Source organism: Pinus tabuliformis, chromosome 2_2 (genome assembly GCF_031772625.1).
Source record: "Pinus tabuliformis cultivar Carrire ecotype Pingquan chromosome 2_2, CPIR1, whole genome shotgun sequence".
NCBI classification, from domain to species: domain Eukaryota; kingdom Viridiplantae; phylum Streptophyta; class Pinopsida; order Pinales; family Pinaceae; genus Pinus; species Pinus tabuliformis.
Window position 1 is genome coordinate 990,195,791 of NC_142300.1, and position 21,441 is coordinate 990,217,231.

The window sequence follows — 21,441 nt, forward strand, 5'->3', positions numbered from 1 at the left end:
GTTGGGTCACCATGAGCTCTCACAAGGCTGGTGGGCGCACTCACAGTAACAACCCTCTTCTCAGATTCACCATTAATACCACTCCCCTCATCTTTTCTCCTCGATTCCCAGCCCGTTTCGCCATTATTGAGCTCTGGAGGCCCCAGGGTCAAAACCCCAGAAGCATCCTCGCCATTGTTTTTCTTCTCAGTTCCCTGATCTCTGGCTCCAATCACAACTGGAACCCATCCCTTCTTGGAAGACACGAACTTCACCATGTCCTCGGGAACGCCGGTCGTATTCGCAATATATTTTCTTTTGGCATAGAGCTCGGCATTGACGCTCTGGAATTTGTCAAGACCGCTGGTGGAATAAGGATTCGATCTCTTCCCATGCTTGTGCCGGGACCTCGTTCTGGGCGAGACCGCGATTTCCTCGGCCTCACCTTTTACTGAGATCCTTCCACAACGCATTGAAATGCTACCTATGTGACATACACACTGAATATGTATATACACCAACATATACACAGCGATCCTGACTGTAAAACAAGGAGCCCGACAACCCGGAATAGAAAACAGAGGTGAGATCACTTGTTCACAGCGTCAGCCGGGCTCTCAAAGCTTCCACAGACAAGCCATAGTTTCTGTCATGCCGACTTTGCTGCAATGGCTTCCTTCATAAAATTAGGAAACCTTCCCTTTTTATAATACAAAGAAATCATACAGACTTTTTCTATCAGCTTTGCCATATAGATGACTCCCAAATGTTTCCAAAGAGAGCGGCAATCCGTCTAAGATCTCTACAAATTTTATGACCAAATCATCAAAACCAAGCTTAGGCCGGGCACTGAGAAACGCATGGCGGCAAAAGAGCTCTATTGCCTGATCCTCGTTGAGTCCTGTAGCTTCATATATCATAGAAATTTGCGCGAGCTCCAGTATTCTCTTATCTCGAGTCGTGACTAACACTCTGCAACTTGGCCCAAGAACTTTGGTAACCATTAAAGCATCTAATTGATCAAAATTATCGACATTGTCCAGAACAATAAGAATGTTCTTCGCTTTATTCAGACGCCTCTTCATGAAGACTTTGCCTTCGTCTATGCTCTGAATTTTACAGTCGAAACGCAGTAGATCCGCCGGTTAAACCATCCTCTGCATGGGTCAGGCTGCAGAGGGCTCAGCATCTAATTGATCAAAATTATCGACATTGTCCAGAACAATAATATTCAGACGCCTCACTTTGCCTTCGTCTATGCTCTGAATTTTACAGTCGAAACGCAGTAGATCCATCCTCTGCATGGGTCAGGCTGCAGAGGGCTCAGCATATGGCAAACTGCACTTCCATAAATAATCCTATGCCAGACTGCACCTCCATAAATGGCCATATGGACGTAGCTCTAGCTATATGGAATGCTAGCTATATTACATGTCCTAAGATTATTACACGTAGCTCCATAGCGTTACAGGTCCTAGCATGATTACACGTAGACCCATAGCATGGCACGCAGCTCCTTGTGGGGCATGATGTCCCATGTCTATTTTCTATTTCCCTATTTCAAATCTAACATATTATATTTATATCCAGCAAAAAATTAAAAATTTAATAACATACGTGTTTATTAATTGACATCTTTTCATAACAGGCATGGGCATAATTTTACAAATATGAGTGGCTGAATTCAGGAATTTATTGTCGCTGCCAAGAAACATTGTACGCACTGCGCAGGAGTCAGACCAATTGTTAACAGATTTAAAATCTGGGTGTAGGAGGCATTCAGGAATAATTTAATTGCTTTCATATATCCATGGTACTCACTGATTATGAATTAACGGTGTTTATGTTTGTGAACTGCAATTGTGATGGTCTAATGGTCACCATAAAGATCAGGTTCTCCAGTCTATCCACTGCCGAGACAAATAGCATTGTGCATTTTTTGGAAGCTGCCAGTTCTCACAGAAAATGAAAATGCTGCTTGTTTGGCTGAGAAAATTGCAGAACAGTTCAAAGGTCAAAAGAACTCGGTGTAAATGCATATAGTTAATTTCACTATGTACCTATCCTCCTCTACTAATGAGCAATGAGCATGGAAGCAGCGGCATATAAGCATGGAAGCAACTCGTTTTCACTGTGGTTTGCTTGGAAGGTCCACAGTTTCTGCTTACAAAATTTCAATTGCCGCAGTTTAGATTTAGCTCATCTGCTTATTGCTGAAGCTTGCATATCTTTACCCCTTTGAAGTAATATGAGGCGCTGCTTTTTCACTGTGGTTTGCTTGGAAGGTCCACAGTTTCTGCTTACAAAATTTCAATTGCCGCAATTTAAATTTAGCTCATCTGCTTATTGCTGAAGCTTGCATATCTTTACCCCTTTGAAGTAATATGAGGCGCTGCTGTGATCTGGTGGATAAATTCAGCTTAAATCAACCACCTTCTAGAATGTAAACTTAATTATCTTCTTCATTTGTTTCAATGCTAGTAACCATGTGACATGATATTTATCAGTCGGTTAAAAACTATTGCTTTTCATCGCACTATTATATTTCTCACTACAACATTAAAATGGAATGCGAGATTCTTAACTTGGATTTGGTCCATGAATAGATGCATTCACTGAAACAACGATAATTAGACGGAACGCTGCCAAATCAACAGAAACTTAGTTATTCACTGTAAAGGTCATCTCTTACTCTTGGGCTTTTAATTGATCTATGGAGGTGCACTTGAGCATTTCATCTGCAAACAAACAAAGACAGTTGATTCCCCAAAAAATCTATAAGCACTGATGCGATAGTGGCTATTGGCTATCTCAGCGTTCCAATTTCAGCAGAGCTGGCTCAACTTAGTGCAGGGACTCGCTGCATCGCAGCCTGCCTTGTTTTGATAAAAGAACGCATATGCCAACACATTTTAATTTTATTTCCATTTTGCTGTTTATCAAAAAAAAAATTGTATCAAGAATATATTTCTTAAAGCATTTGTCATTAAAATTCTAAAATTGGAAAGTAAAAGGACAATATTAACAATTATTTTGCATAAAGTTGAAAACAGCTATCCTCAATAATATAAATGATGGAAATATTGAAAGGTTGAGGATATAAAATCAATTTTAAATATAGAAGCTCAAAATAAAAATATCGAAGAACATAAGAATAAGTTGAGAGAGCATCTTTATTTATATCGACAATGTTTTGGATATAGATGTATTGCAAAAATAGTTGTTCTCAACATATCAAATTGTATATGTTATGGATATCTTAAATTACAATTAAATGCTCTATTCAATATTTGGAAAGATTTATTTATGTCACAGCCCTATTACCTCTTATAGTCACAAGGTGTCTTTTGGGTACACCATGATCTTTTGATTGTGCAGCATTGATGTGTTTCACAACTGCCTTCTTTATATTATTATTAACGTGTAGAATTCATCAAACATAGAGTAGTAATAACATTATCACATCATCTTCCGTTAACATAAATCATGATTATCATATGCAAGATATCATTATCACCATAAGCATGCATACTTTCAATGGAAACAACTCGCTCACATACTTCTTTTAATAAAATGTATATGTATAATAATCCCTCAAGGCAATGGCTTAGTCCAACCAAATCTTAAAGCCAAATTCCACAGAATATGCAAAGGAAACCCATACAAAACTTGATGACCACACCCAGCCACCCTACGACCTTGTTGTAGGTCATCCCTCCTTCAAGACATGTCATCTCCCATTCTCAGTAGGGTTGGTTCAGTTGGCTCATCTCTTCCTTCAAGCCATGCACGACCGTAGGCCCAAACAATCCTCTTTGGCTCCCTCTTTGTCTCGCACCTTTGTTCCTCCTTGAACGACTTTGGTGCGTGTCTTTGGTTGTTTGGTTGCTCCCTCATTCCATGGTGTGAGTCATGCATTTATAAAACTCGTCCCACCTTTGTGTGATCCTTGTTCGGTTGTTCCATTTCACTATGCAGGTCAGCTTACCTAGGTGTTGGGCACCTTAGGTTGAGATCATGCTTGATTTGCCTAAGCACCCTAAAAAATTGTTCTTCTTAGTGAAAAAATTCTTTCCAACCAACTTGTCTCATGCCATCAGCTCATATGTCTCATCTCGATGCACCCTCAACTCACCTATCTCATCTCAGTGTGCCCTTAGATCGCATGTATCATCTTGGCGCACCCTCGACTCATCTCGTCTTATGCACCCTCGACTCGTTCTATCTTGGTTGATCTTGACTCATTTCATCTTGGTCGATGTCAAATTCCAGCTCACCCAACTCTTCTCATCCAGGTGGTGCCAAATTTCGGCTTGTTCATCTTGGGGGCTTGGACCACCATCATTCCACTAGGGTGCCCTCTCCTTGGTCCAAATCGTCTCGGCCCGACCTTGTCCACCACTTGACCACTCATCTATGGGCATTTTAGTCCATGTCTTGGGGCATCCATATTGGTTTTCATGGTGTCATTTTGGGCCTCTTAACCAGTCATTAAGCTAAGTCAAGTGCTCGGTCACCCACATCCATCATGCCACCATGTTGCCCACATGCGCCCAATGGAAAACCCACGTGTCGCTTGGTGAGCTCTAGACCAACATCCTCTTTCATCACATTTCTTATGATATTTTTATCACAAATCGTGTGATGGGGATATTTCCCATGGTGTACACCTTGGTTAAAGGCCTGCCCAACTCTAGGGCCCGACATATTCCCCCTCCACTTAATGTTATTTTTGTCCTGACAATAGTTCAACTATAACCCTCTAGTCATATCCATTATATATAATCATCATGATGATATCTATAAGTGCATCTCTTGAAATCACTCTTGCATATCGCCATGAGTTGAATCACCTCATGAGGTTCAGCTAATTAGGGAGCTAATTTGATTATCGCACCAAGCTCCATAAGACTCATGTCTCACAATGCAATATCCTTGATCTCAAATCATCACAACTCCACCAATCTATTTTTGTAGAGGCACCACCCTAGGTACCCCCGTGAATAGACTTGCCATCTAAATATAATAGTGAGTCATCTCCTCATGGCTCAATGAGATGAATAGGAGCGTTGGTCAAGGTGACCTTCACCTACATCTCCCATCTAATCTCTTGGAAGCATCCCTCCATACTTCCTTGTCATGTAAGTCAACAAAGGAGGATATGACCCTATCCTAGCCTCTGCCTCCTTAACGATCCTCTCAAGATCTAGATTATGTGGCCAAGATCCAGGGCTTAGTGTTGATGTACCATCCCCTTTCTTGGCCTCAACATACCAAGGCACCTTTCCTTGGTCACATATTTGAACCATTGTTTCCATCCTCGTCTCCTCTGCTTACTCCAACTTACTTTTCCTCTTCTCCAAATTCTCTACCATGTATGTCAAAGAAGACATGATGTCCACGTGTCATGAGAGAAGAGAATCCACATCACTGTTGCTCAATTATTTGCATGTAGCACCACAATAATGTTATTCATTCTCGAAGATGGTGGTCTTCCCCACTTCTGCATTCAGGTATCCTATGATATTTTGAGGACCCTACTACTTACAACATTCCAACCTTAATTGCATCTTACTACTCCAAAGAAACCACCTCCTACTTGATTGGGGAATTCCTTTCCAAGTGATCCTATCCAAAGATCCAACAAGATATCGGCTTCTTCTCTTTGGTTTCACTTGTTGGTTTGTCATCCTTGAAAGTACTCCCTTTCTCCTGGTATTTCTTCTTGCTCTTATCAATATGCATCTCATCCTTATCTTAAATTTTTGTCTAGTAATCAAGAAGTTTCTCTGTTGCAGTGATGGTTACTATGAGAGATTAGACTTCCTAATTCTTAACTTCCTTATTTTCCTATGGTTGGAGATTGTTGATGAAGTGGTATACCCTGCCCTTCTCATGCATATCTCTAAGATCCAAAATAAGGCCCGAGAACTCCGTAATACAAGTTTGGATCTTACCGATATGCTTCATCTCCCTTAAGTGGTCCCTTGCCACCCATTCCTGATTCCCTAGTCCAAATTGCACGTACAAAGCCTCTTTCAGTTATGTCCATGTCTCAATTCTATTTATTATGCAACTTGCTGCAAAGTATTCAACCCTAGTCATCCACCAAAGTTTTATTGTTCTTGTGAGATACATGGTTATTGCATTGAATTTCATCCCTTCAGAACAACCCTTCATCTATTCCATCATTTTTCGATGTCCTAATAGAATTTTCCCAACATCTTCGCACATTTTGTGCCATCATACATTTCTAGTTCTTTTAGCTCCACCTTTGTAGATGAATTACATGAGCTAATCTTCCTTATGGATTGATTTAATACTATAATGGTATCATCCTGATCTCTTGTGAGTGCCATAAGTGACTCCACATGATCTTCCAACTCCTTCATCTAATCATCCTGATCTTGGGCTTGTCTCACTACTAATTTAATGGATTAGGACCCTGACTCAATGCCCCATTTAATCTCTTGAATCATTGATCGAATTCTCTCAAACTCCTTCCCATGGCCTTCTAGACATTCAACCATTTGTGCCAAGGCCATCTCAAGGTCTATGGCCTTCTCATACAATGTCACCTCATCTTGGTCCACTGGGTTAGAGCTAGTGTTCACCATTGTGACCTGCTTCTTCTTGGATGTGGTATTTTCAGGCTTGCTTCAAATTTCCCATCTGCAACATATATTAAGAACCAATAGCAAAAACCCTTTTTCCCACTTGACAATTGATTACATAAGCCCTTTCCCCCAATAATTTGCAAACAAAAGGAAATTGTCTCTAAAATCTTCCTTGAACCTTACTTCCTTTAGTACAACTTGAATGTAGAGTGGTGTGCTCTAATACCAATTGTCATGTTAAGGATAATGTGGTAAAAAGAACCAAACTATTTTCCATCTACTTCAACTACTACCACTTCACTTCAATGATTTTCTACTTCTACTCTAATACCAACTCCATTAGTGAAGAGCTCTAAACTACATCTACTTTGGCTCTAATACAAAATCTGTTTTTGAAGAGATCTACTATGGTTGCTTGGTGATCTCATGCTCTGATACTAATTCCGTTGGTGAAGAGGTCTACTACTAGAGAAATTCCTTGTAGATTCAAACTGCAGATTTTAATATGCTAAAACAATTAACTTGAATATACTCTACTCATCAACAGAAACAATAAATGATTGATGAAATCACGAAGCATATAAGAGAAAGAATTCAATCACACATAACACAATAATTTTATGGGGAAATCCACAGCTAAAAACCCGTGATATATGTGTATTGCATTAGTCAAAGAATCTAGATGAATACAATATGATCTGCTCAACCTTGAGCTCAACTTGCACAAGTATTTTCTATCCTCTGCCTCACTGACTGCCTTTGACCAATACTTAGCCAAATTCCTAGCCTTCCAAGCTCCTACTTCCTCGCTCTCGCAAGCTCCACGCACAATCTTGTGCTTCCTATTGCTTGGTCTCACCAACTCGTCCTCACCAAAACAATGATTAAACTTGTGCCTTCATTCCTCCTTTTAAAGGCAATTCAAATGGCTAAAATTAGTGAGTTTTCTAATTAAGGAATGATTTATTTTAGGCCTTATTATGATTTCATGCACCATCTATTTAATTTAGATGATTTTACAACTGATAGTACACTGTCCCTGAACTCCATTCTCAATTGGGTCTTTCCTGATCTAACATGCATGAGTTAATTATGAGTGAATCTGCATTTACTGGTTCAGCAATGTTGGTTACACCCCACTACTACAGGTTACATACCACTACTAGATCTTCCACTAATTCCTCCATCAGTTGGAACTAGTTTAACCTAATTAAACTCGGTTAAACTGAATTAAATAATTATAACTCAAAAGAACTCAACCTGGGCTCCTAAAATTTAGGAACCACTCTACATGACTCTAGATAGACTCCCAACTCGAATTAACTGAGTCAACGAAGTCAAATTAACTTAATTAACTATTACAAGTTGCTATGAAAATTAGAATTACAATTTAATTCCTAATTTAATTCAAGGACAAATTAAATTAGGTTTTTCATTCTTGATGCTATTTTTAACATTTCTTGTTGTTATTTTCAACAACTACTACTTCTACTTTGGCTCTAATACTAATTGTTATATTAGGGACAATGTGGTGAAGAGCACCAAACTACTATCAATACATTTCAATTACTATTATTTCACTTTAGCGATCTTCTTCTTCTAATCTGATACCAACTGTCACAACCCTAGGCCTCCTATGGTCACACGACACCTTTTGGGTGCACTACGATCCCTCGAGCATGTGACACTGACATGTTTCATAGTTGTCTATTGTAGTACAATGTTACTTCACCCAGACTATGCCCCGCAATGTTTTACTTGTGATGTTCTCTATATTATTATTAATGTGTGGAATGCATCAAACATAGAGAAGTAATAACATTGTCACATCATATTCCATTAACAAAAATCATGAACATCATATGCAAGAGATCATTATCATCATAATCATGCACAATTTCAATGAAAACAACCCTCCTATCTACTGCTTTTATTAAAATGTATATGTACAATAAATCCCCAAGACAATGGATTGGTCCAACCATATCTCCAAGTTAAAATCCACAAAATATACAAAGGAAACCAATACCAAACTTGATGACCCAACTGGGGCATCCTACTACGCTACTACAGGTCATCCCTCCTTCAAAACAGGTTGTCTCCCCTTCTCAGCTAGGCTAGTTTGGTTAGCTCGTCTCTACCTTCGAGCCTTGCATGACCATAGGCTTGAACGATCCTCTTCGACTCCCTCTTCATCTCACACTTTGTTTCTCCAAACAACTATTGTGTGTTTCGTTGCTTTCTTGGTTACTCCCTAGTTCCATGGTGTGATTTGTGTGTTTATATGACTCATCCCACCTTTGTGTAGTTCATGTTTTGTCATTCCCTCTCACCCTGTAGGTCAACTTGCCCATGTGTTGGGCACCTTAGGTCGGACCAATTCCCATTCCACCCAAAACCCCTCAAGATTTTTTCCACATGGTGCCAAAATTCATTCCATCCAATTCGTATTGCGCCCTCAACTCACTTGCCTTGTCTCGACGCACCCTTGACTCATCTCATCTCAAGAACCCTCAACTCGCTTCATCTTGGTCGACCTCGGCTCTTTCATCTTAACTAGTGCCAAATTTCGGCTTGCCCAACGCATCTTGTCTAAGTGATGATAAATTTTGACTCACTAATCTTGGGGACTCAACCCACCATCATTCCACTATGGCTTGCTCTCCTTTGTCTAGCTTATCTCGGGCCAACCTCGTTTACCACTTAGTTTCTTGTCGAAGGGTGTGTTGGTCCATGTATCGGGGCATCCATTCTACTTCTCATGGTGTTTTTTTGGCCGTCTTCACCCATCACTATGCCAAGTTGGGTGTTCGATCATCCACATCCATCATGCTACCAAGCTTCCCACATGGACCTAGTGGAAACCCCAGGTGTCGGTTTTTCGACACCTTCTATTGATGCACTCTTACCCAACATCCTCTTTCATCACATTGCTTGTGATATTTTTGTCACAAATCATGTGATGGGGATGTCACCCATGGTGCGCACCTTGGTTATAGGCACACCCAACTCTAGGGCCTGACAATTTGTAAGGAAATTCTCATTTGTGGTACTATCTACTATTTAGATGTTCCTAAAATGACAAGGATTGTCAAAACAAATATGGGTGAACAATGGGTTCACCATCTTGAGATGCATCTATATATGCAAATAATTGGTGAAACTGTACACTGATAATGATGATTTCCTATTACATGACTAAATTATGTTTTCATACTCTTCTTTGATTGTATATTCCACTTCAATACTATAGGTTGGTTGATACTTAACTTGGAACTAGGAAAATAATGATTATTGATGACTAGGAAAATGCAATTAGACATTGCAACCTTGAAAAAATGTATCTTTATTTAGCAAAGCAAAGAAATGTTGAACTTGCATTGAGCATCTTAACCGTTTGGTTAAGAATGGAAATGATAAAAATTCTATTTTTGTGTTTATTTTATTTTTTCAAGTCTCTTATTTACATGTGAAAAACGCTTCTTATCAATATTATTGATCACCTCCTTAGGGCTTATATATCTCCCCCATAACCTAAACCTCTAAAATTCTATCTACTGAAAATGAGATAACTTCAATGCCACCTTATTAAACCTTCAAAATCCCATCCAATGAAAATGTCATACTTCAGTGATGCCTTATTAAAATGAGATATGGACTTCCCTTACTTTGCTTAGCAAGGGAATCATTACTTGATTCAGTCATATGAGCATCTTAAGGTCATGCATGCATGCAAGAGGGTGTGCTTCCATACATGTGAAGGGGTTTAATTGTCACTGAAGAATTGAAAATAGATATTATGTCGGGAAATAACCCTATTTTTGTGATCATTTACACTCGTTAATATCCATAGTGTCCAAAGCCAAAAACAAGAGAGATCATTATATTTTACAAATGACCTTTCAAAACCTTTCAAAACATTAATGTTTATTCTTTCACTTTAGAGTAGGGACTCTTGGAAATATTTTTGTCATTGATGTGAAAGACAGGGGGAGACTACATATGTCCAACATAAATATTGTTTGAAATATTGTTTTGGGACTTTTGATGCACCATTTGGATATCTTGTACTTGAAGGAAGTTTTACTTAATTTCATAGCTCAAATTGAAGCATATGATATATGGTTGAAAATTTTATTCCAAGACCTTTCAAATGGTATATGACACTCCCTCTGTATATGACACTCCCTCTAACTCCATAGGAATGAGGATATATGAATATTTGTTAGGACAACCCAAACAAAGTACAAGCAAGCCAACCCAACCAATTTTACAAGTCAACCCCATAAGTGAACGCACAAACACTATAAATAAAGAGAATATGAGTTCATTTGTACATAATCTAAGCATGAATAAATTTGAGGTTGTGAGAGGAGCCAAGAAATAATTTTTGGGGTGATTCTTGGAGTCTAAAGGTGGAAGCAAAAATGTGATTTATGGGGTGAACGAGCCATCTTGGAATTTTCGTTATAACTTTTCTTCTATGGTGTTTCAAGGTGTGAAACTTAGAGAATACAGATATGAGGTCTTCATGTGATTAAAATGTCATACATTGGTTCGATATAATTTCATAGATATGGTCTAAGGAAGTTAGGTGTCATGAATGCTCATCAAACATGTCATCTTGGCATTTTCACTATAACTTTTGTTCTGGGATATTTCACAATGTGAAACTAGAAGGATATAAATAGAATATCTTCATGTACCTGTGGTTAAAATTTCAAACCATGGTTTGCTATAATTTCATAAGTATGGTCAAAGGAAGTTAGGCTTAGGAAATTTCAAAACGAGATTTGCAAAATTGGATATGTGGCTTGTTGTACAAATTTGTTCTCAGGAAGAAACCAAAAGCAATAAGTTTGGGGATAAGTAGAATTGGTGAAGGAAGAAGCAATAGGTGTATCTCGTGAAGGCATAAACAACTAATAAAACTGATGAAGTTATAACAAACATGCAGACTTGGTGAAAACAAAAGTAGCTAATAAACAATGTGAAGAATCAAACAAATTTAATGAAGTAGGTTGGTTTCTCCAAAGTAGCAAAGGGGTTTGATGTCAACTATACATTGAAACTTTTTGGGGCTAATGTTCGCAGGTGGGCTAATTTTCCATGATTTTTCCACAAAAAAGATTTGCCAATTTACATTTTTTTATAAAATTGATTCGCCCAAAATTTACAATATAAAATTATTTTACCTTAAAAATCGGCAACATTATATAGAGACTATATATAAAATCATTACAAATTGGAATAATTTTACAAATATATCAATAAACATTTTATAGTTTACATATTAGGGACTAGTGAGATTCACCAATGTTTTTAAACTTCACGATAATTTTTCATCCAAATTTTTTTCCCTACTCCTATAAGCTGATGCGTACAACACAATAAAGGAGATTGATGCCTAGAAAATAGCACTATCTACTCTTTGTAAATGTTATAATTGTTGTTGTCTAATCTAAATAGAATTAAATAATTTATATTTATTATCTACAATATATATATATATATATATATATTTTTGGGTAGGTAAGCACCCACGGGGATTTGAATCAGTGACCTATCCCAAGGAGTGCCTTAACAGTGCACCCATTAACTGTCAATCCAAAGTCTCATGGGCTTTATAAAGCTTAACTCAACTATAGTTCTCATGAGCAACACCATGAAGCTTAAAGATAAAGAAAAAAAAGGAAGATTAAAACAATTTATAATTTTATACTTTATTTATTTATCTTTTAAAATTTATTTCAAAAATGAGGAGCCTAAATAAATATATTCTTATTTAAAAATGACAAGGATCCAAAAATATAAATTGCAAAGAATTCCATTGGCTGGAATAGCTTAGTTGGCTACTCGAGCCACTCCTAGTAGTTGGCTTTACGAATATGCAGCGGCAATTCCCCCCGCATCTCCTCCTCTTTCTTTCGGATGCGATTCGGATTTAATTTAATATAATGGTGAGAGCTTAGCATTTTTATAGAATTTTATATCGCTCTATTACAGCAACAGCAATTAGGGAAATTAAAATTTTATTCAAAATAATAAATGACAGTTAGTAGCTATAGGGTACACAGAAGTATATCTCCGTTGTCGTCTAGTCCGGTTAGGATACCTGGTTTTCACCCAGGCGACTCGGGTTCAAATCCTGGCAACGGAATGTTAAAATTGGTTTAGTTTTGAAAGTTTCTCTCATATCTCCAGAAAATTAGAAACGAGGTAGCTTTTTTCTGTCATATCTCCAGAAAATTAGAAGCGAGTTTCTCTTTTGGAAACGGTTCTTTAAGAGATTCACAATTTTTTTGCATGGTGACATTATACTAGCAATATTTTAACATATGTTTAATTTTCATCCACGACTCCTATAAGGACCATGCAAGGTTTATAAATCCTTCATTTGTTTTCTCATGCCTAGTGTGTATCCTTAGTTATCCATGAAGACAGAGAGCTTGAAAAGGATGTATATTCTAAGAGAGCAAGCAAGACATGTCAAATTTAGTTCAAATGAGTTGTTTGTGATATGTGACACAAGAGTGATGTTCATAGTAAGTTTTATCTATAAAAAGATAATAGATGATCTCATTCTCAAGCACCATAGCCCCATTAATATGCTCTAAAATTGAATGACATAGAGAATAATGTAGCAATGTTCCACCGCAGCAACTGTAAGGACCTAAGGGAAAGAGCCATCCTTCACTATATTGTAAATAAGGGTCATCGAAAGGCCCAATCTTACAATCAAAGGTTGACTTTGTAGCTAGGCCCTTTGGATAACCTTGGACCATGGAGTGTTGGTAGCTTATTGGAGTAATCCTCTTAATCTTCTAAATAATGTCATGTGCTCTCAATGGGCAACTGGATACACATTGTTCTGAGACATGGATGTAGATAAAATGATAGTTGCAAATAGAATCGTAGAGTGTAAAACTAAAAGACATCATCAATTTCTAATGATATAGATACTTCATTGAATAATTTGGCTAATTTTTTTTTACAAAAGGTACATACCCCCATATCGAAGTCTCTTAGTTTTGAGAATCTTCTTGGTTTTATTACCTTCATTCCCCACCATCTTATGATAGATATTGGTTTAGTTAAGTATCCAACAACACACAATGTTCTCACTATTTTAGATCGATTTTCAAGCAAAAAATCCATGGAAATGAGATGCCTCATTCTATCCAGCCACTGCTATATGCGTGTGTGTGTTAAAATATTACAAATAGTACACTTAACCTTGCTACTATAATCGCCCCAAACAAAGTTTTTAACAATATATTCTTCACTCTTGATACTCACTTTCATATATGAGGATGAGGGTGGGGGATATATTAGAGAGAAACTAACAAATGTATTTGTAGTTGGCAAAAAAATTGTGGATTTTTGCTTGGAATACATCAAAGAGATGGCTGGAAATTCAATTGGATTGCAAGATTTATGATATTCAATGTCATTGATCGAGGATTTCTTCATAGGATTTCAATGGATTATGGGGAAAAATTGAGGTGAGGGGGAATATTAGAGATAACTTAGCAAATGTATTTGTAGTTAGAAAAAGAAATGTGGATCTCTACCTAGACCACATCCAAGAGATAGCAATTCAATTGGATTGCAAGGTTTTCTGGCATTCAATGGTGTTGATGGAAGACTCTTCATGGGATTTCAGAGGATTATCAAGATATTTCAAGGTCGTGCTTCACTAGATACCCTCACTTTACCTTAATTGGACTATAGGTTAGGGTTATCTAAGGGCTTAGTGATAAAGCCAATTGTTGTTAGATACAATGTTGGAGATTGTTGGACATAGTGTTATCATTGCTTGGCACCTGTGATTGGCCTTGGAAATTAATGTAAGGGCAACATCAAGTTGGTTCTTTAGGTCATTGGTAGAGAACCATCATAGTAGAAGACCATGCGAGGTCTATAAATCCTTCATTTTTTTTCTCATGCCTAGCGTGTATCCTTAATTATCCATGAAGTCGGAGAAATTGAAAAGGATGTATATTATAAGAGAGCAAGCAAGACATGTCAAATTTAGTTCAAATGATTTGTTTGTGATCTGTGACACAAGAGTGATATTCATAGTAAGTTTTATCTATAAAAAGATCATAGATGATCTCATTCTCAAGCACCATAGCCCCATCAATATGCTCTAAAATTGAATGACATAGAGAATAATGTAGCAATGTTCCATCGCAGCAACTGTAAGGACCTAAGGGAAAGAGCCATCCTTCACTATATTGTAAATAAGGGTCATGGAAAGGCCCAATCTTACAATCAAAGGTTGACTTTGTATTGACTTTGTAGCTAGGCCCTTTGGATAACCTTAGACCATGGAGTGTTGGTAGCTCATTGGAGTAATCCTCTTAATCCTCTAAATAATGTCATGTGCTCTCAATGGGCAAGTGGATACACATTGTTATGAGACATGGATGTAGATAAAATGATAGTTGCAAATACAAACGTAGAGTGTAAAACTAAAAGACATCATAAATTTCTAATGATATAGATACTTTATTGAATAATTTGGCTAATTTTTTTTTACACAAAAGGTACATACCCCCATATCGAAGTCTCTTAGTTTTGAGAATCTTCTTGGTTTTATCACCTTCATTCCCCACCATCTTATCATAGATATTGGTTTAGTTAAGTATCCAACAACACACCATGTTCTCACTATTTTAGATCGATTTTCAAGCAAAAAATCCATGGAAATGAGATGCCTCATTCTATCCAGCCACTGCTATATGCGTGTGTGTGTTAAAATATTACAAATAGTACACTTAACCTTGCTACTATAATCGCCCCAGACAAAGTTTTTAACAATATATTCCTCACTCTTGATACTCACTTTCATATATGAGGATGAGGGTGGGGGATATATTAGAGAGAAACTAACAAATGTATTTGTAGTTGGCAAAAAAATTGTGGATTTTTGCTTGGAATACATCAAAGAGATGGCTGGAAATTCAATTGGATTGCAAGATTTATGATATTCAATGTCATTGATCGAGGATTTCTTCATAGGATTTCAATGGATTATGGGGAAAAATTGAGGTGAGGGGGAATATTAGAGATAACTTAGCAAATGTATTTGTAGTTAGAAAAAGAAATGTGGATCTCTACCTAGATCACATCCAAGAGATAGCAATTCAATTGGATTGCAAGGTTTTCTGGCATTCAATGGTGTTGATGGAAGACTCTTCGTGGGATTTCAGAGGATTATCAAGATATTTCAAGGTCATGCTTCACTAGATACCCTCACTTTACCTTAATTGGACTGTAGGTTAGGGTTATCTAAGGGCTTAGTGATAAAGCCAATTGTTGTTAGATACAATGTTGGAGATTGTTGGACATAGTGTTATCATTGCTTGGCACCTGTGATTGGCCTTGGAAATTAATGTAAGGGCAACATCAAGTTGGTTCTTTAGGTCATTGGTAGAGAACCATCATAGTAGAAGAATTTAAAGAATCCTTAAAAACAATATGACTATGCTTGGCGGTCGCATGGTTTAAAGACTTAGTTGTTGCAGACAGTTTATGGGCAGAATATCAAATCAAATACCCTTTCAAAGTGCATGGTTGAATAGGCCTCGGAAAAACCATTCCAATGGTATATGACAACCTAAGAAACACCTTTGGAATCAAAAGATATATTTGCTTAAATTTTACAGGTGTTTTGATAAGGTTCTAGGGCCTCATGGTTAACAACTTATAGTGTTAGTGAAATTTACAAATTCAAAAAGTGAAGTATAAAGCTTAGGAGGGAAGGTGCCCTAGGAGCAGGTCCCACAATATGATATGTAATCGTGCCTTGGGAACCATATAGAAGCATTGTACTTTATCGGGAACTATCTTGCGACTAACAAGCCTGAAAGACAAGACTTTCCTTGTTAGCTACCATAAATATTGGCATCCCATCCTAGAGTCGGATTTAAGTGTTAAGTTAGGGTGATGAGAGGTTTACGGCAAGGCAACAAACCTAGGAGATGGCAATGGTTTCAGAAGTTGTTGTCAATATTCACATCCTATCACGAGACTAGTGTAAAGTGTTTTATATAATAGACGAGCCATGGAACATGAGTGGTTTACATAGTTAATTCATGACAAATGGCATGAGGATAGGTGGTAGTCTACTGGACCAATGAGGAGGTGACACGTGGAAGTCGGGTGATGTATGATGACATCATCTCGCTGTGGGAGATCCAAGAGGAGGCAATGGTTGATAGGTCTTAGAGATGGAAGCCACAAGACATGGAACTTATCCATGAAAAGACGTAAAGTTTCACATCCAGCCCCAAAACTAAAGGAGGTTGCAGAGGTTTTGAGAGGATAGGGTCAAGGTTAACATAATGAGAGGTGAGAATGTTGTCATCGGCTAATAGATCTGTCAAGGTATCAAAAAATGCACTAAGGGCATAGGAGCTTCGCATGGGCAAGAATAAGATAAGTCCTTAGTCATGGCTTGTGGCCCTAGGGCATGTGTTAACACCAAGGCTCAAAGGCACGAGGATTTTAGTCCTATGGTAAAGTGAAGCACCTACAGGTGTTTACATGTGGTCTTTACACTGGTTCACATGCTAAGGAGGGATAAGAACTTAAGGACTCGACACAGTTACAGGTTGCATCTGGATTTCAAATTGTTGTCAAGCAACACATAGAAGTAATGATGTAGTGTGGACCAATATAAATCATTAAATGAAGTAGTGTTTCTAGTGACCTTAATTATGAATGTTTCACATTAGGCAATGTTCTCAACATGAAATAAATTGCTGGAAGTAAGAAAAAATCACGTCAAATAGTGGAGAAATTAATAGATACTTCCTTGAGTTGTGCAAATGTTGACAAAGTTCCAGTCTCAAGCAGAGTGAGCCATATTGAAGTATTTCTTGTACCATGAAGAAATTAATGAAGATATCCATCGAGCTATGTAAAGTAAGAATGAATACTATGTTGAGTCCTGTGATTGATCAATGAATTTTTCTTAAGTAGAGTAAGACTTGTTTAAGAAATCACTTGAGCTCTACTAGCGTGTTGCACTTTCACCTTGATCCATGGGAATTAAATGCTTCGTCTCCTTGATCTACATGAAGATTGGTGGATTTTTCACCCTAATAGAAGATAAACTTGATAGTAGAGATGAGAGTATATGATGTGTGAGAAGAGCGTGTTGAAAAGTAGTTGTAGTAGTGGATGCTTCTAAAGAGCAAGAGGTGAAAGGAGTTGTGCAACAAAATAATGACATTTAAATGATTGCCAGCTAAGACAGAGATAGAGCTGTGTAAAGCAAAGGGAGTTGCAGAGAGCATAGAGATAATATTTCCCATTTTAGATTCACTAACATAGGCCAATTGTTATTAGTTTTAAAATCCCATGAAATATAGAACTCTTGGTTGTAGCAAGTGGGTTCCTGCATTTATTAGAGGTCGGTGTCTCTAGGAAGTTGGTGCTTGTTGATTTGAGGGGGATGGAGCCTCTTGTGACTAGGTTCTCACAAATAATTGATGGAATTAGAGTTGGTGCTTTTGATTTAGATCATAATATAAAACAATATTGGGTGGTTTTCTCCCGGATGGGTTTCCATGTTAAATTATTGCGTTCAAATGTTATGTGATTGTCACTTTCTCATGTGCTGCTAAATGATTTACAATTGAATGTATATTTGATTAAGATAAAAGGAAAAATTTTAAATTACTGATTCACATCCCACCTCTTAGTAATTCCTAATTCGAAACAATTGGTATCAGAGTGGATTCCTTTAGGAATAACTTAACCACTGAAAGGTAGATCAATAGGGAATCATGGCAAGACAAGAAAATCATGATGCTTATTTAAGTAAGATACTAGTCTTTGATGGAACAAACTATGTATTTTGGAAATTGGTCATAATGGAAGCCTATCTCATGTCCCTTGGTGTAGATGTTTCAGGCTTTGTATTATTGAATATGCACTTCCATCAACTCCTCTAATAGATCTAGATGAAAGAAAAACACATGTGAATAAAGATCTAGATGAAAGATCTAGATCAATTTAAATTAGTGAAATTAATGCACTATCAATCAACTAAATAAGTATGGGAAAAACTCAAGAATAGTTATGAAGGAGATTTCAAGTTCAAGCAAGCCAAGCTTCAAGCTTTTAGAATAATATCTGAAATTCCAATGATGAATGAATATGAGAATATTGAAGAATACTTCCTTAGAGTTGATGAGGTTAAAAATATGATCTTATAGGACTTGATGAAGATCTCAAAAATGAATTAGTTGTCTATAAGGTATTGATATCTCTACTAATGAGGTTAAATGCCAAAATTTCGACACTGGAAGAGTTGACAAACTTGAAGTCCTCACAATGGAGCAGCTACATGGAAATATCACAACCTATGAGATGAGAAATTAAGAAAAGAAAAGGTAGAGGCAAAGGAGGAAACATTCAAAGCCTCAAGAACATAAGAACATTCAAAGCCTCAAGAACATAAGAACATCAAGATTGCCCCAATTGTGAATCAAACTAGAAGATGGTCCAATTTGTGAGAAGATTAAAGAGAGGCTCAGGGAAATATGGGAAAACTACCTTTCAAGTGCTTCGACTGTGGAAGAGTTGGGATTTTTACCTCAAAGTTCCCTTATATGAAATTATATAAACTAGAGAAAAAAAGAGATAAAAAACATAGAGATAAAGCCTAAAAATACTAGAAGGGGAAATTTCAAAATAAAAAGGGGCTCTACTCCAAAGAGGTCAGTCATTATTTAGAAGCAAGAAGTGAAGAATCCTATGAGGATGAGCATGAAGAATGCCTGTTTATAGCATTTGAAATAGAATCCATGTCCAAAAATGACTCGAATTTTGAGGAATAATAGGAAGGTGTAGTGGATATCAAAGGAGAGCTCATCAACACTTTTGATGAGTTAAAAAAATTCAGAAAGAAAAAACAAACAACTGAAAGAGTAGTTAATGCGAGCTGAAGACGGTATGTACAATTCAGATAATGAAGAATTTATTTATAAGAAGAGAAACTAGAAGAAGTTTTTAAATGTAAATACATATTAGCTCAACAATTAGAAGAAAAATAAAATAAATATAATAAACTAGACAATGAGAATAAAATCTTAAAACAAGAACTTGTTAGAAATATGTTGTCATTGATAGCAAAGGTGAAGCAGTTGATGTCAAAAGTGAATAAGTTCAGTGCAAAGGCATTAATGGGTGCATTGAATTTGAAGCCATATTGTAGTTCAACAGATCATCTCAAGTGCACTTGGGATCCACTAAGATGGATAGAGCTCAGAAAGAGCTTTCCAACGTTATATTGAAGTCCAAAAAACACCTCTTGGATTGAAATTTATTGACAGTCAAAGTTATGATGTTAAAAGTGAAAGTTGGAGGCTCCAAAACACAATTAGCACACAAATGGCAGCCATGTAGGCACACATGTGGACCCCATGGACCAATAAAGGCTTAAGAGGGAAAGCATTGGGAGGACATTAGTATGTGGGAAATGTATCAATTGGTGGAATCTCTACAACAGAGGACCCCATGAGACAACTCACCTCGGAAGGTAGGGGCCTCAGAATAAATGGAGATGCGCTAGTTAGTTTTTTCTGACAATAGTTCTCGGTGAGAAAAGGTTCCTCAGGAGAAATGGTTCTTGGTTTCTCAACACTAATGTGAAGGTGTACCCCTAGTCCTCAGAGAAAAGGGATTTTGGTAGGATGATATTGGAAGAAAATCCTTGGAGATTTCTCTGAGAGGCACCTTTGGGTTCTCCCCGAGATTTGTAGTGCGAGAGACAACAATATTGAACCCAACGGTTTTTATATTAACGAAGAAATTCAAAGGAAAACCAAGGCTCAAGACCCCTCTGCCTCTGTACTTTGGGTGATGTGTGTCATAATTTGATTGGCTCAAGGTGGTGATGTGGAGGCATAGTCAACATGATGACGTTAACACAGGGGTAACATGTGGCATGTGTTTTTGGCACTTTCAGGCAACCAAGTGGGCCAAATCCAGCTGACACGTGTCACCACCTAGAAGGAAACATGTGGCACCAGTGACATAAGTATGACATCATATTGGAACGGAAATATCTAAGGAAATTAAAGGGAGCATTGGTAAGAAACCTCTGAGATGATAGAAGCCAAGAGACAAAAAGGCAAGATGGCAGCTGACGGTGAAATTCCTGTTTCAAAAATGACATGGTACACATGCAATCTTAGCTAAAATCTCATTGGTCATAGTAATATGCAGAGGGACTCACAGGAATATGCCCTCGAAGGAAATGATCTCGACGAAAATGCAAGGGTGTGTCACATAGTTTTTGCCAAGAAAGTTTTCAACGAGAAAATAAAATCTAGGTGCTAGTTTTAAGTGCCAAGTCTAGATTCTATGCAGGGACAGTGACAGATGGGGCAGAAAAAGTTTACAAAGAAATTAAGCCCTCAGGGATATAATACAATAGACCCAACCATTGGTTATATGCAATCTATAGTCTTGATCTTTGTGTATTGGTTTAGGCCTTCGAGCTTAAGGATGGATGAGTCGGTAGCTCTAGAGCACTTTGGGATATTTTGAATAGCATGAACAAGTCAATAAATTTAAAATTTGGCATTTGCACCATTTTTTGAAGAAGTCTCATGATTAAAGAAAACATCGTACTTTGATAAAGAAGGATTCATGAGCCAAAGGAAGTAATATTGACTTCAAAGGGAGCTAGAAGAAGAAGTTGACATGAAGGATCTAGTATGGTTTCCTAGAATAGTATGAAGCAAAATTTTGTGCATTGTAGAGACAGTAGATGTGGCGATTGGTACAATCATCTATGAAGAAGTTTAACTCCATAAGGTGT

The 21,441-nt window shown here is 37.4% G+C and overlaps 1 protein-coding gene across 1 annotated transcript; it reads right to left on the bottom strand.

Annotated features, from left to right (window-relative positions):
• Positions 1-683: 683 nt before the first annotated feature.
• LOC149196647 (disease resistance protein Roq1-like) lies at positions 684-1,369 on the bottom strand. The gene is made up of 2 exons (XM_089408374.1): positions 1,253-1,369; positions 684-1,088 (listed from the first exon to the last, which is right to left on the bottom strand). The coding sequence occupies exons 1-2, from the start codon at positions 1,367-1,369 to the stop codon at positions 684-686; spliced, it is 522 nt and encodes a 173-aa protein (XP_089264500.1).
• Between the last annotated feature and the right edge of the window lie 20,072 nt (positions 1,370-21,441).